The 14745-nt window shown below is 41.9% G+C and overlaps 1 protein-coding gene across 6 annotated transcripts in view; it reads right to left on the bottom strand.

Moving 5' to 3' along the window:
• mast2 (microtubule associated serine/threonine kinase 2) overlaps positions 1 to 14745 on the bottom strand; it is a 524270-nt gene that overhangs the window by 223276 nt on the left and 286249 nt on the right. Inside the window, exon 1 of one of the 6 annotated variants that reach the window (XM_038794195.1) lies at positions 6361 to 6492. The exons of the other annotated variants lie outside the window; for them this stretch is intronic. Coding sequence (XP_038650123.1) covers positions 6361 to 6407 — 47 coding nt within the window. The 5' untranslated portion in view covers positions 6408 to 6492. Of the gene's footprint in view, positions 1 to 6360; positions 6493 to 14745 lie in introns of those variants that run through there. 6 annotated transcript variants of the gene reach the window in all.

Here is a 14745-nt window from a genome sequence, read left to right as displayed (position 1 = left end):
AGAATTCAGAATGTCCAATTCACCTAACAAGCACGCCTTTTGGGACATGTGGGAGGAAACCAGAGCACCGGAGGAAATGCACGGAGGCACAGGGAGAACGTGCAGACTCCGCACAGATAGTGACCCAAACGGGAATCAAATCTGGGACCCTGGCAATGTGAAGCAACAGTGCTAACCACTGTGCTACCGTGCCATCCATTAAAAGGAAAGCTGTTTTTTGAAAAATCTGTCAATGATATTTAGTCCAATTCTACCATTTATGCAGCATTATCAAAAGAGAAGTGAAAATACAGCTGTAATCATGCTCCAAATTTAGTGTCATCTTGGGATCATATAAGTGAGAAAATTTAGAAATGGAGGGAAGAAGATTTTCTATGATTTTTTAAAAATACATTTAGAGTACCCAATTCATTTTCTTTTTCATCAAGTGCCAATTTAGCGTAGCCAATCCGCCTTGCCTGCACATCTTTTGGGTTGTGGGGGCGAAACCCACACAAACATGGGGAAAATGTGCAAACTCGACAAGGACAGTGACCCAGAGCTGGGATCGAATCTGGGACTTCGGCGCCATGAGGCAGCAGTGCTAACCACTGCGCCACCCAAGATTTTCTCTGATGGGTATACGCGCCACTAAAACCAAAAAACAGTAATGTTTTTTAATTCTAACATAGACCTTAAAAATCTTAATTAAAACTATGAATAAAATAAACACAAAGGGGAAATGGTTCTGCGGCTAAGTTCATCCAAGACTTTGTTGTACAATAGAAATGGTATTAATGCACTAATCTCAGCAGAAAACCCCTTTGTACACCCTCACAGCACATGCACTGTTGTGTTTTCATGTTTATTAGCAGTTGGAATAAGAGTCCGATCAAGTGACGTGTTGATGATGTTATCTGTCATTTGCGTGGCTAAATGGGCAGTCTATCCTCACAGCCTGTCGAGTAAACACCTTTCCAATAAAGCTTTTGTATGTTTGTACCTTTGTGGTCTGCAAGTCTATCCTTTAAAAATACCATATGCATTCATTTACTTAAACGTTTACGGCCATTCAATAACCAGTAACACACTAACTTCGGGCAGCACGGTAGCATAGTGGTTAGCACAATTGCTTCATAGCTCAGGGTCCCAGGTTCGATTCCCGGCTTGGGTCACTGTCTGTGCGGAGTCTGCACATTCTCCCCGTGTGTGCGTGGGTTTCCTCCGGTTTCCTCCCACAGTCCAAAGATATGCAAGTTAGGTGGATTGGCCTTGTTAAATTGCCCTTAGTGTCCGAAACTGCCCTTAGTGTTGGATGGGGTTACTGGGCTGTGGGGATATGGTGGAGGTGTGGGCTTGGGTAGGGTGCTCTTCCCAAGAGCTGATGCAGACTCGATGGGCCGAATGGCCTCCTTCTGCACTGTAAATTCTATGAAATTCTAACAATAATCAAGAACATTTGCATACTTTCCTTTTCATCTTGTTAATAAACATGCAAAAACATTTTAAAGTATAATGGAGACACAATGCAAATATGCTTTTGGGCACGATCTACCCAAATAGGGACAGAGTACCATAGCGCGAGATTAGCTGGGTGTTGCCCGGTGCTCGGACCACTGAGTAACACCCCGCTATCTAATGCCCATCCGGGTAGATTGGGGTAGATCTCAGGAACGCATACTAGAATGAGACTAGCTTTCTCACTTGACTATGCAGAATTTCCTAAAGGTTATCCCACCCACTCACATCACGACGTCTCACAAGATTGCGTTAGATCTCGGAAGTAGGATTACTCCACTCGTTGCACCGCGCTGCTTTTCGGGTGCAACGCAACTGATAGATCCCACCTATTGGGATCACATCATTAGACCATGTTTATTATCTGTTCCTTATTTGCTAATCCAAAATGCAATCAGCCACATGTGGTTTTCAGTTAATATGTTGGAAAACAGTGAGTTAGGGCAGCAACCAGGAGGGTTATCGGGAGTGTTAAAGAAGAAAGAAGGCAAGTGGGAAAAGATTAAGATCCTATGTTCGGGTCTAACAGCAGCTCGATAAAACTACACAGGCATTCACTGATATAGTCCACCTTTTGTTCAAAATATAGACAGCATAGAGTGTCCACACTGGTTGCCCAAATTTAGTATTAAAAAAATGCTCATATTAACAAAAAATTCAAAATTGGATAAAGCTATATTGCAGAGTGCTTTGGTGGTTCATGATATAATCAACGCCAGGTTATGTGACACATCCTGATTATGAATGAGTAACAGCAATTTATTACATAACAATTAGTGCTTCTATCGAGACTGTGTAATCCGCAAGTCTAGAAATAGAAAGTAAAAGTAATGTTTTCCAATGCATTGCAAAACTGCCTTGTTAAACAAAAAAACATCTTACAAAACCTTCTACCATGATCCTCTCTTAGCGAGATGCACACTGGAAGCAGTGAATACATAGAACATAGAACCGTACAGCACAGAACAGGCACTTCGGCCCACCTGACCAGGAAACCAGAATACCAGCCGAGTACTGTATTCTAATTTATCTGTGTCCTATTATAACCAATTTAGGATAAATATGGTGTCAATCAACTGCATTACAGATCTGCACACTCAATGAAACTTGAGGTTGTCCACCTGTTCAGCTCCTGGTGTCAAGTTGCAATGTCCATTCTAACTTACAGAGTAGTTACAAAGTGTTACTTGAAAATTTGGGATAGGATTCCATTTCAGTGATGAGTTCACAAAACTAGGAAAGCAGACAAAGAGGGGAAGTGTATGAAAATTCAATCCTTTCTGAACAAGGAATCATACCTGATAAATAATATGTTGATAATACATTTGAGCTCAACCTCCAGTGTGGAGTAGGTCAGAAATTTGTACTCTGTGAGGCACTCAAAAGGAACAAATAGCAAAAAAAGAGGATTCCTGCATTAGCTACAGACAGTGGATGTTCTGAGTTTACAGCTATTGTCCAAATATGAGGTAAATGATACTCATTAATTCCGAAAAAGTGAAAAAAAAGGTTTTGCCTCACCTACATCAGAATAATGACCAATGTATTGCACTGCACAATCACAAATATGCAAGCAGTCGCTGATGGAAAATAAATTTGACATTTATATGATTGAGGCATATTGTTAAATGTATGCCCATGAAAACAAGAGGGAGAAATCAATATGCATCTCAAAAAAAAAGCAGCATTCAGGCGGAAGGATCAGAACTTCTGTTTCCAACTATGCAAAAGCTGCAGGCCATCAGCAGTTATGTGCACGTGTTGGAACAGACAAAAAGAAGAATGCTTGTGTATTCAGTGATATTGGGTTGACAACGCACAACATGTGTTCCTGGATTTTGATTACTCTGAAATTTACCATTTAACATTAAAAAGGTCATTTGCAATGAGACTTTCTGCTGCATTATTGCACTAAGAAGTCTTACAACACCAGGTTAAAGTCCAACAGGTTTGTTTCAAATACGAGCTTTCAGAGCACTGCTCCTTCCTCAGGTGGTGTTGTAAGACTTCTTACTGTGCTCACCCCAGTCCAACGCCGGCATCTCCACATCATTATTGCACTAAAGCCTAATGTTAACAATTACATAAATATTAGTTTGCTGAAAGCCAGAAAGTCTGTATCAATAAATAAATAAATAACCAAAATTATTAAGTGGATTGCCAAGGAGAGATTTTCCACTTTTCAACTGAATATGGAGTTTCAAGTTGAAGTTAAAAGCATCAGAATGCAATATATTTACAACATAATAAAAATGTTTCCACTTATATGCAAGAGGTTAAGATGGACATAACATTATCAAATGCCAGACAGGCATTTAATAGGACCAAAAGAGATAATGACTGATATTAATGATCAAAACCGGGACTTGGTATCAGGGTAGGGCACTGCCAGGAATTTTCTTATGTCACAATTACAAATAGATCATCGAGGTTTGAGCATATCCCCATTTATGAAGATGAACATTAAATTCTTTGCTGATTAAACGACACACATGGAGACAGGCAGCAGATTTCAGCACCAAGTTACACATTAGCCAATTATATTTAACTATGTAAATCCATGGATGGCTTCCCATTTTCTTCTTCCAATCCATGTCATCAAATTCCTGTGAAATACAAAATGATTTCCTCAGAAGTATGTTTTGTCCGAGTTGTAGTTTTGTTTCCCAATTAAGAGTAATTTAGCGTGGCCAATCCACCTACCCTGCATAGCTTTGGGTTGTGGGGATGAGACCCAGGCAGACAGGAGGAGAATGTGCAAACTCCACATGGACAGTGACCGGGGGTCAGGATCGAACCCGGGTCCTCAGCGTCGTGAGGCAGCAGTGCTAACCACTGCGCCACCCTGCCGCCCTGACCTAGCTGTAGTATGAAATGAAACAATCATCTTCTCTACTGTTCACCATTACTCATTGCGAAGCCACAGCCTTGACTCTCATAATAATGCCTCAGAGTTTATTAAAAGTCTATTTTTGAAAGATGACAGCAATTGTTAAAACTGGATTCTGAAAAGACTTTTAAAAAATCCTATGTTGTTGCTCAGTCAGTCGGATCCCTGTCAGTATCACAAAACAGACGACAGCAGATCAACAAACTATCTTACACGACACTCAATCTGCTTCTCCATTCAAGTTACTTGAGAATTAGCATCGGCAATTGAATTTCACTCTCTAAATTTCAACCTTCTGGATACTGTTGAAATGGGATACTGCCGAAATGTAACTTTTTTAAAGCGTTTATGGACATGACATATATACATACCCAAATTAAAATATGAAACGGCACAAAGGTATCAGTAGGTACGGTTGGGAAGGTGACCTGAAGCCTGTTCAAAAAGCTGGTTTTGAGCAGGTTTTTAAATGATCGAGGCTATCATGGTCAACTGCAACAATACGGAAGAAAGGCAAAGGAACAAAGCACCTGTGTAACAGTCACAGAGCATATCCGTCATAACTATGATTGGCATTATTTTGGTGCAATGCATGGTGGCTAAAGGTTTGATCAAAGAGATGGGTTTCAAAAGTGTTAGCTGCACAAGAATTAAAAATCTGGAAACTTTCAAATTGAAACAGACAGAAAATTCAAATAATCATTGATATGTCACTTCGAAATGAGAATTTGCATCATCCCCTTCAGCCTATATAGTAACTATTTAGCACAATAACCTTCTTCCTACTGTTCAAAATAATTCCACATTTTCAGATGTTTTACTGGAAATGCCGCATTGATAATAAGTGCTCACACAGCTGAAAAAGAAAATCACCATTAACAGATAAAACCTTGACCAAACCTGAACTTTACCTTAAATTGGTCAACTTTTAACACATTAATAGTCTTGCGAAATCAAGTCCGCTTCAGTGAACACTAAAAGGGAGGAGTTCATGGAGAACATTCTTTGTTAATCTTTTCGTATAATACCTCTTCCATGAACTATATTTTGCCAAAATATGATGGAAGCAAGTTTCCCACAACATCAAGGTCATTATATATCGAATTCAGTCCCTGACATTTATGTGAAATTCCTGTTGCATTCAAATCATGGTGAACAACTATTATTTGTGCCAAATCAGTCAAGTTTACAGTGCAAGATGAATTTAGCAACAGCACTCACCTGATGTAATGTTCTGACTGTGTTCAAGGAAAGTTTTAAGGACAGCAATGTCAAAAATTGTACATGCAAGTTGACCTACAATTGCTGCTGGTAGCAGCCATTTACCTTTACTGTCAGCAGTAATTTGTCAGATTCATCTCCGTGCCTTCACTGAGATACAGTGATAGCAGATGTAACAAAGCCTAAAGTGATTAAACCCTCACTTCCAAAGGTCAGTTAATGTTCCTTTATGGTTTTTTAAAATAACTTTCTTAGACCATATTCTGTTCTACTGGACACTTTTCTCCAAACTAAATTTATGAAGGGTAATTTAAATTGAAGTTTTGGATTAACTTTGTAATGTAAAAACTGAATTTCTGATTAACTATTTCTTGCCAAAATACTCCTTATTCTCGACTTCAAATTGAATGAGGAGTTTCCTCAAGACCGAATCCTATACTAATTTCACTTTTACAAAAAAAGTCATAAACAAATAAAATGATTTTATTTGTTTTATATTTAGGACTGTGTACCCCAGTCAATATTCCAAGAGGTCACTGTTTTCCTAAGTATTCGGATCAATAATAATTTGCACAAGATTACCGAATTTAATGGATTAATGAAATGTATACCTGCTTTATAAAGTTACTATTTAAACATTGTGTAAATTAGGTTGGCAATATTCAAAACATTTTTGAAATTCACTTCATGCAACACAAAATATTACAAACATTGTGTAAAATTAAAGAGAGAGTTAAATTTACAGTTCTTACTGGATCCGCAAGCGAGGGGCCCCAGGTCTTTCGCGTCGCTTCTTCATTGCTGGATTATCTGATATCTTTGCAGCACGAGAAACTAAGCTGTTCCAGTAATACCATCATAAGACTGACATCACTCAGGGAAATACTGGCAGCTGTGTTTTATGCAATAGGGGCAGTCGGTACTAAGTTAGTTTAACCCTTGCAGGAAAATTTAACAAACCATCAGAGCTACATTTTGCACTTCTGTAAAAGTGCAATTTATACTTAAGAGGTTCCCAGACTAATTACAATCATATTCATGCTAATCCAAAAACACTACTGCACTAACATTAAATCAACAAGATCGATTTAACTAATCCCCTCGACTCATGCAAAGGATCTACCCGTCTACTCACCAACAGCCCAAGTCTAGCTAAAATTAGAAAGGAACAGCCAACTGAATGGCAGAGTAAGTTGGCTTTTAAACAAACCAATCCAGCCTGCAGTTCAGACAACATACTTTGGGAAGAAGGAGACTGCAGGATCCTATTAACAGCGACTAAGGGGAGGAGTAAATGTAAGATTCAAGCTGTGTTGTCACAGTATAAATAAATAAATAATCTTTGTTATTGTCACAAGTAGGCTCACATTAACACTGCAATCAATGTTGATACCATTGACATTCTGTCCAAAATGTTCACATTTAGCTAATGGTTTTATACGGATTGTGTACAAAGTTTTATAATTTGCTTAAATCTTCAGTTTTTCCAATATCCTTCACTAAAATATAGTGAAAAGTTATTCATCATCAAATGACTTTTGAAAATTAACTATTTAAAGCCTGTGACACTATGGATGTACGACACACAGTTGAATTACAATACTAATGATTAATTAATTAAACACACACATCGTCTTGAGTTCAAAGCATTATTTCAAAAGTGTCAGCCATTTCTCCTATTTAGATGAATAAAGTGAAGTGAATTTGGGCACCATTAATGCAGTTCATGCCGAGAGTTAGGTTCAGAAAGTTGAACATAGAACATAGAAAAATACAGCACACAACAGGCCATTCGGCCCACGATGTTGTGCCGAACTTTTGTCCTAGATTAAGAACAAATTAATCTACACCCCCTCATTCTACCGTAATCCATGTACCTATCCAATAGCCGCTTGAAGGTCCCTAATGTTTCCGACTCAACTACTTCCACAGGCAGTGCATTCCATGCCCCCACTACTCTCTGGGTAAAGAAACTACCTCTGACATCCCCCCTATATCTTCCACCATTCACCTTAAATTTATGTCCCCTTGTAATGGTTTGTTCCACCCGGGGAAAAAGTCTCTGACTGTCTACTCTATCTATTCCCCTGATCATCTTATAAACCTCTATCAAGTCGCCCCTCATCCTTCTTCGTTCTAATGAGAAAAGGCCGAGCACCCTGAACCTTTCTTGCAAGACCTACTCTCCATTCCAGGCAACATCCTGGTCAATCTCCTTTGCTCCTTTTCCAAAGCTTCCACATCCTTCCTAAAATGAGGCGACCAGAACTGCACACAGTACTCCAAATGTGGCCTGACCAAGGTTTTGTACAGCTGCATCATCACCTCACGGCTCTTAAATTCAATCCCTCTGCTAATGAACGCTAGCACACCATAGCCCTTCTTCACAGCTCTATCTACTTGAGTGGCAATTTTCAAAGATCTATGAACATAGACCCCAAGATCTCTCTGCTCCTCCACATTGCCAAGAACCCTACCGTTAACCCTGTATTCCGCATTCATATTTGTCCTTCTAAAATGGACAACCTCACACTTTTCAGGGATAAACTCCATCTGCCATTTCTCAGACCAGCTCTGCATCCTATCTATGTCTGTTTGCAGTCGACAACAGCTCGCCTGACTATCCACAACTCCACCAATCTTTATATCATCTGCAAATTTACTTACCCATCCTTCAACCCCCTCATCCAAGTCATTAATGAAAATCACAAACAGCAAGGACTCAGAACTGATCCCTGCTATATGCCACTGGTAACTGGGCTCCAGGCTGAATATTTGCCATCCACCACCACTCTCTGACTTCTATCAGTTAGCCAGTTTGTTATCCAACTGGCCAAATTTCCCACTATCTCATGCCTCCTTACTTTCTGCATAAGCCTACCATGGGGAACCTTACCAAATGCCTTACTAAAATCCATGTACACTACATCCACTGCTTTACCTTCATCCACGTGCTTGGTCACCTCCTCAAAGAATTCAATAAGACTTGTGAGGCAAGACCTACCCCTCACAAATCCATGCTGACTATCCCTAATCAAGCAGTGTCTTTCCAGATGCTCATAAATCCTATCCCTCAGTACCCTTTCCATTACTTTGCCTACCACTGAAGTAAGACTAACTGGCCTGTAATTCCCAGGGTTATCCCTATTCCCTTTTTTGAACAGGGGCACGACATTCGCCACTCTCCAATCCCCTGGTACCACCCCTGTTGACAAGTGAGGACGAAAAGATCATTGCCAACGGTTCTGCAATTTCATCTCTTGCTTCCCATAGAATCCTTGCATATATCCCGTCAGGCCAGGGGACTTGTCTATCCTCAAGTTTTTCAAGTTGCCCAACACATCTTCCTTCCTAACAAGTATTTCCTCGAGCTTACCAGTCTGTTTCACACTGTCCTCTCCAACAATACGGCCCCTCTCGTTCGTAAATACTGAAGAAAAGTACTCGTTCAAGACCTCTCCTATCTCTTCAGACTCAAAACACAATCTCCTGCTACTGTCCTTGATCGGACCTATCCTCACTCTAGTCATTCTCATATTTCTCATATGTGTAAAAGGCCTTGGGGTTTTCCTTGATCCTACCCACCAAAGATTTTTCATGCCCTCTCTTAGCTCTCCGAATCCCTTTCTTCAGTTCCCTCCTGGCTATCTTGTATCCCTCCAGCGCCCTGTCTGAACCTTGTTTCTTCAGTCTTACATAAGTATCCTTCTTCCTCTTAACAAGACATTCAACCTCTCTTGTCAACCATGGTTCCCTCACTCGACCATCTCTTCCCTGCCTGACAGGGACATACATATCAAGGACACGTAGTATCTGTTCCTTGAACAAGTTTCACATTTCAATTATGTCCTTCATTGACAGCCTATGTTCCCAACTTATGCACTTCAGTTCTTATCTGACAGCATCGTATTTACCCTTCCCCCAATTGTAAACCTTGCCCAGTTGCATGCACCTATCCCTCTCCATTACTAAAGTGAAAGTCACAGAATTGTGGTCACTATCTCCAAAATACTCCCCGACTAACAAATCTATCACTTGCCCTGGTTCATTACCAAGTACCAAATCCAATATGGCCTCCCCTCTGGTCGGACAATCTACATACTGTGTTAGAAAAGCATCCTGGACACACTGCACAAACACCACCCAATCCAAACTATTTGAATAAAAGAGTTTCCACTCAATATTTGGGAAGTTGAAGTCACCCATGACTACTACCCTGTGCCTTCTGCACCTTTCCAAAATCTGTTTCCCAATCTGTTCCTCCACATCTCTGCTGCTATTGGGTGGCCTACAGAAAACTCCCAACAAGGTGACTGCTCCTTTCCTATTTCTGACTTCAACCCATATTACCTCAGTAGGCAGATCCCCCTCGAACTGCCTTTCTGCAGCTGTTATACTATCTCTAAATAGCAAAGCCCCCGCCCCCCCCAGTTCTTTTACCTCCCTCCCTAATCTTATTGAAACATCTATAACCAGGAACCTCCAACAACCATTTCTGCCCCTCTTCTATCCAAGTTTCCGTGATGGCCGCCATATTGTAGTCCCAAGTACTGATCCATGCCTTAAGTTCACCCACCTTATTCCTCATGCTTCATGTGTTGAAGCATACATACTTCAACCCATCTCCATGCCTGCAAGTACTCTCCTTTGTCAGTGTTACCTTCCCCACTGTCTCACTACATGCTTTGGCTTCCTGAACATCGGCTACCTTAGTTGCTGGACTACAAATCCGGTTCCCATTCCCCTGCCAAATTAGTTTAAACCCTCCCTAAGAGTAAGAGAAAACCTCAGTCCCAGGATATTGGTGCCCTTCTGGTTCAGATGCAACTCGTCCTGCTTGTACAGGTCCCACCTTCCCCAGAATGCGCTCCACTTATCCAAATACCTGAAGCCCTCCCTCCTACACCATTCCTGCAGCCACGTGTTCAACTGCACTCTCTCCCTATTCCTAGCCTCGCTATCACGTGGCACTGGCAACAAACCAGAGATGACAACTCTGTCTGTCCTGGCTTTCAACTTCCAGGCTCACTCCCTAAACCCGTTGATTACATCCACACCCCTTTTCCTACCTACGTCATTGGTACCAATGTGCACCATGACTTCTGGCTGCTCACCCTCCCCCTTAAGGATCCTGAAGACACGATCCGAGACATCGTGGACCCTGGCACCCGGGAGGCAACAAACCATCCGAGAGTCTCGCCCGTACCCACAGAACCGCCTGTCTGTACCTCTAACTATTGAGTCCCCTTTAACTAATGCTCTCCTAATCTCCCACTTCCCTTCTGAGCCCCAGAGTCGGACCTCGTGCCAGAGATCCGGTCACTGCAGCCTACCCCTACTAGGTAATCCCCCCCCAACAGTATACAAAGCGGTATACTTACTGTTGAGAGGAATAACCACAGGTGATCCCTGCACTGACTGCTTCCTCCTCTTTCCACTTCTAACTGTTACCCAGCTACCTTTGATCTCAGGTGTAACTATGTCCCTGTATTTTCTATCTATCACCGAATGATCCTCAGTTCATCCAGCTCCAGTTCCTAACAGAGTCTGTAAGGAGCTGGACATGGCTGCACTTCTCCAGGTGAAGTCAGCAAGGACACCGGTGGTCTCCCTTACCTCGAACATTCTGCAGGAGGAACATTCCACTGCCCTAGCTGCCATCACCTCTACTTAGTCTCCCAGTAACAAAGAAAAAAAAAGTAAATAGCTTACCTGCTCACAGTAGAGTCTTTTTTTTTAAGGTTAGAGGAGGAGGGAGGGTGGGAGACACTACACGTGTAGTGTCTCGGGTATCCTCACCGGGGTAATACAACCTTCCCAGGTCTCCCCATGGCCGACTTCCTGCTCCGCAAAAGTTAGTTAAAAATCAAAAACTCAGCTTACCTTCCAGCTCTCCCAACCAAAAAAAAAAATCGCTCCCCTCTCTGCCCACTCTGCTGGAAGTTGAAGTTAAATCACGGAGAGCATCAGCTCCATGCAGGCGTGGACGGCGCCGGGACCCGACAGGTTCCCGGCAGACTTCTATAAAAAATCTGTGTCGGCCCTGGCCCCACATCTAAGGGATATGTTCGCAGACTCACTAGCAAGGGGCACTCTGCCCCCTACACTAGCACAGGCAACAATCTCATTGATACCCAAAAAAGACAAAGACCCGACGGAATGTGGCACGTATAGACCCATTTTGTTACTAAATACAGACACGAAGATAGTCGCAAAAGTCCTGGCCAAAAGACTAGAGAACTGCGTACCGGATCTGGTCGCAGAGGACCAGACGGGATTTGTCAAGGGTAGGCAGCTCAAGGGTAGGCGGCTGATGAATGCGTTAGTGACTCGCCCCGGGGAAAGGATGGTCGTCTCCCTGGATGCAGAAAAGGCCTTTGACAGAGTCGAGTGGAAGTACCTTCTAGAGGTACTGCAACGATTTGGGCTAGGAGCAGGATTCACCGCCTGGGTGAAACTCCTGTACAATTCCCCCAAGGTGAGCGTTCAAACCAACACCAGCTCCGAATACTTCCAGCTGTATAGAGGCACAAGGCAGGGATGCCCACAGACCTCGCTTCTGTTCACCCTAGCCTTCGAACCCCTGGCGATCGCTTTATGGGACACAAAAAGTTGGAAGGGTACCCAAAGGGGAGGCAGAGAGCACCTGGGTCCCTGTGAGGCTGCAATGCTAGCTGCTGTGCCACCAGTTTTGCAGGTTTTGGCCTTCTCTTTTTGCTGTTGGATGGCTGCCTTTCATTGTTCAGTAATCATATTTCCTCTAGATACATCATTTATTTCTTTCATCTCTCATCCACTTCCATCCCTTTGGCCCTACACCGACAACTCTTTTGTCTTTAATTTTTCCTATCACATAAATTTATTTTTGTCCTTTTTCCACTCTCATCAGTTGCTTAATTAAAACCTCTAACATTTCGAACTTTCCCCAGCTCTGATGAAAGGTTATTGATCTGAAAAATTGGATGGGATTTTCCGGTCACGCACACCCCGAGATAGGAAATTCCTACCAAAGGTCAACAGATCTTTAAATGGTTCGTCAAATAGTCCATCCCACCTGTGACAATTCCTGCAGCGAACAGGACCAGAAAACTGACCCCATTAACTCGAATTCTCTCTCCACCAATGTTGACTGATCTGCTGAGTATTGCCAGCATTTTCTGTTTTATTCCATTTAATTAAACCTCTTTCATATGAAACTGTGGATCAATTGATTTCACTAGTTAATGGAGCTAACTGAAGTCTAACTTTTCAGGTATTCCCAATATTTTACTTATCGTTCTCAGGGGTCAACCATTGTATCCATTTTCTCTCAATGCTTCCCCCATTCCCATAATGTCACAATGCCACAAGTGAATTTGTAATAATGTGGACTGTGACCTTTCACCTGAAGATGATCATGGGATCGCAGGCAGTTTCTGTAGCACTTAAAACAGTTCGAGGTTAATAATTTGTTCTGCACACACACACACACACACACACACACACACACGATTTACAACAAATGTCAGTGCGTTTAAGGGTGCAGTTCCACCATAATTTTTACATTAATGTGTTAAGATTTTGGCAGCATAAAGTCAAAATAGGCAATCCGTCTCTGGAGTCGGGTCACAGTCTAAAGCAGAGTGGCAATAACAGCTGTTCAGCAATTGCCATCTCACCCCACAAGACCTTTTAAAGTGCAACACCAGTACAGTGACCAATTTAAGAAATGGTCAAGATGTCCACTGAACTGTTCAGCTACTTTGTATACTTCTGTTCAAAGTGCTCCCTGTAACAGAAATTTAGTGGAGCTAGCAGTAATTAATCTCATCAGTTAGTGCAGTTTACTGCAGCTTGGTTGATTGCCTGCAGGGGTTGTAGAGGATTTTCCTATAGTTTCTCACAATATTGGCTGAAAACTCTTCCTCTTTTGTTGCCTCTCCCTGTAGATTGCACAATTGGATATCTAATGAAGCACATAGGTTGCCCCATGTCTAAGTGGGACAGGCCAGATAGAGCAGATAGTCTTTTCTTGCCCCTCTTTTACATATGTTTATTTATGGAAGATATTGAATACTGTAGAGCACCCACTTTACTCAACACTGAAATCAGTAATAACTTGCATTTATAGGCACCTTTACAGAATAAGGCATGCTAAAACACTTGAGGCAAGAATGAGCAAACACAATTTGACTTCGAGCCATAAAGAGGCATTACAATCGGTGAACAAAAGTTTGTTCAAACTAGTAGATTTCACAGGTTATCCTGAAGGAGAAGTGAGAGGTGGAGAGTCAGAAAGGTTTAAGGAAAAAATTCCTGAGCTTCTGGCCGAGGCATCCAAAGGCATGGCTGCTGGTAATGGTGGAGTAATTAGTGTTAACACTTCTCCTCCACAGTTCTGAGGGTCCGGATTTGTCACAGCCCTGGGTCACTGTGTGTGTGGAGTTTGCAAATTCTCCCAGTGTTTGCGTGGGTCTCACCCCTGATGTGTTGGCTACTCTGGATCCGTGGAGACTGCGTCTACCTCAGCAGTAACACATACAGGCTACCAACATTTGAAATAGTACAACACTATTTTATTAAGCTAGAAACTGTTGAACATACTTTCACTGTGGGTCGACACTATGTTAGATTAAACTAAAGACCTATGCCTATCCTAACCAGTATATGCACTCAGCACATGGTGAAGATCTGTGCTGTAAGCTCTGTCCTTCTGAGAGGCTGCATCCCAAATGAGCGGGAAAACTAATGCCCTCTGTCTTTATAGTGAGTGTGCTCAAACTGGTGATTGGCTGCGGTGTTGCGTGTGTTGATTGGTCTTGCTGTGAGTCAATCAGTGTGTGTATCTGCACCATGATATACTGGTGTATATTATGACAACCCGCACAACCCAAAGATTGCAGTTCTAAGGAAAAGCTAGTAAAGGGGAATGTTTTATTGGAAAGTGAAAGTCACAATTGTTGCATTTTTAAAAGAATGTCCCTTTTAAAGGTTTTGCAACAATTTGTGCAAATTAATCTTGTCCCCTAGGTTTTTTCAATAATTTGACTAACAGATCTATAAAATTAACAATTATGCCAATTTTAATTATCCCCACACGTTGACTGAAACTATGATAATACTCTTTGAAAGTTAAGAGTGTTGAATTCGGACCAAAA

This window comes from Scyliorhinus canicula, chromosome 4 (assembly GCF_902713615.1).
Source record: "Scyliorhinus canicula chromosome 4, sScyCan1.1, whole genome shotgun sequence".
Taxonomy (NCBI): domain Eukaryota; kingdom Metazoa; phylum Chordata; class Chondrichthyes; order Carcharhiniformes; family Scyliorhinidae; genus Scyliorhinus; species Scyliorhinus canicula.
The sequence above is the reverse complement of the archived record's forward strand: the minus strand, read 5'-3'. Positions and strand labels throughout refer to the sequence as shown.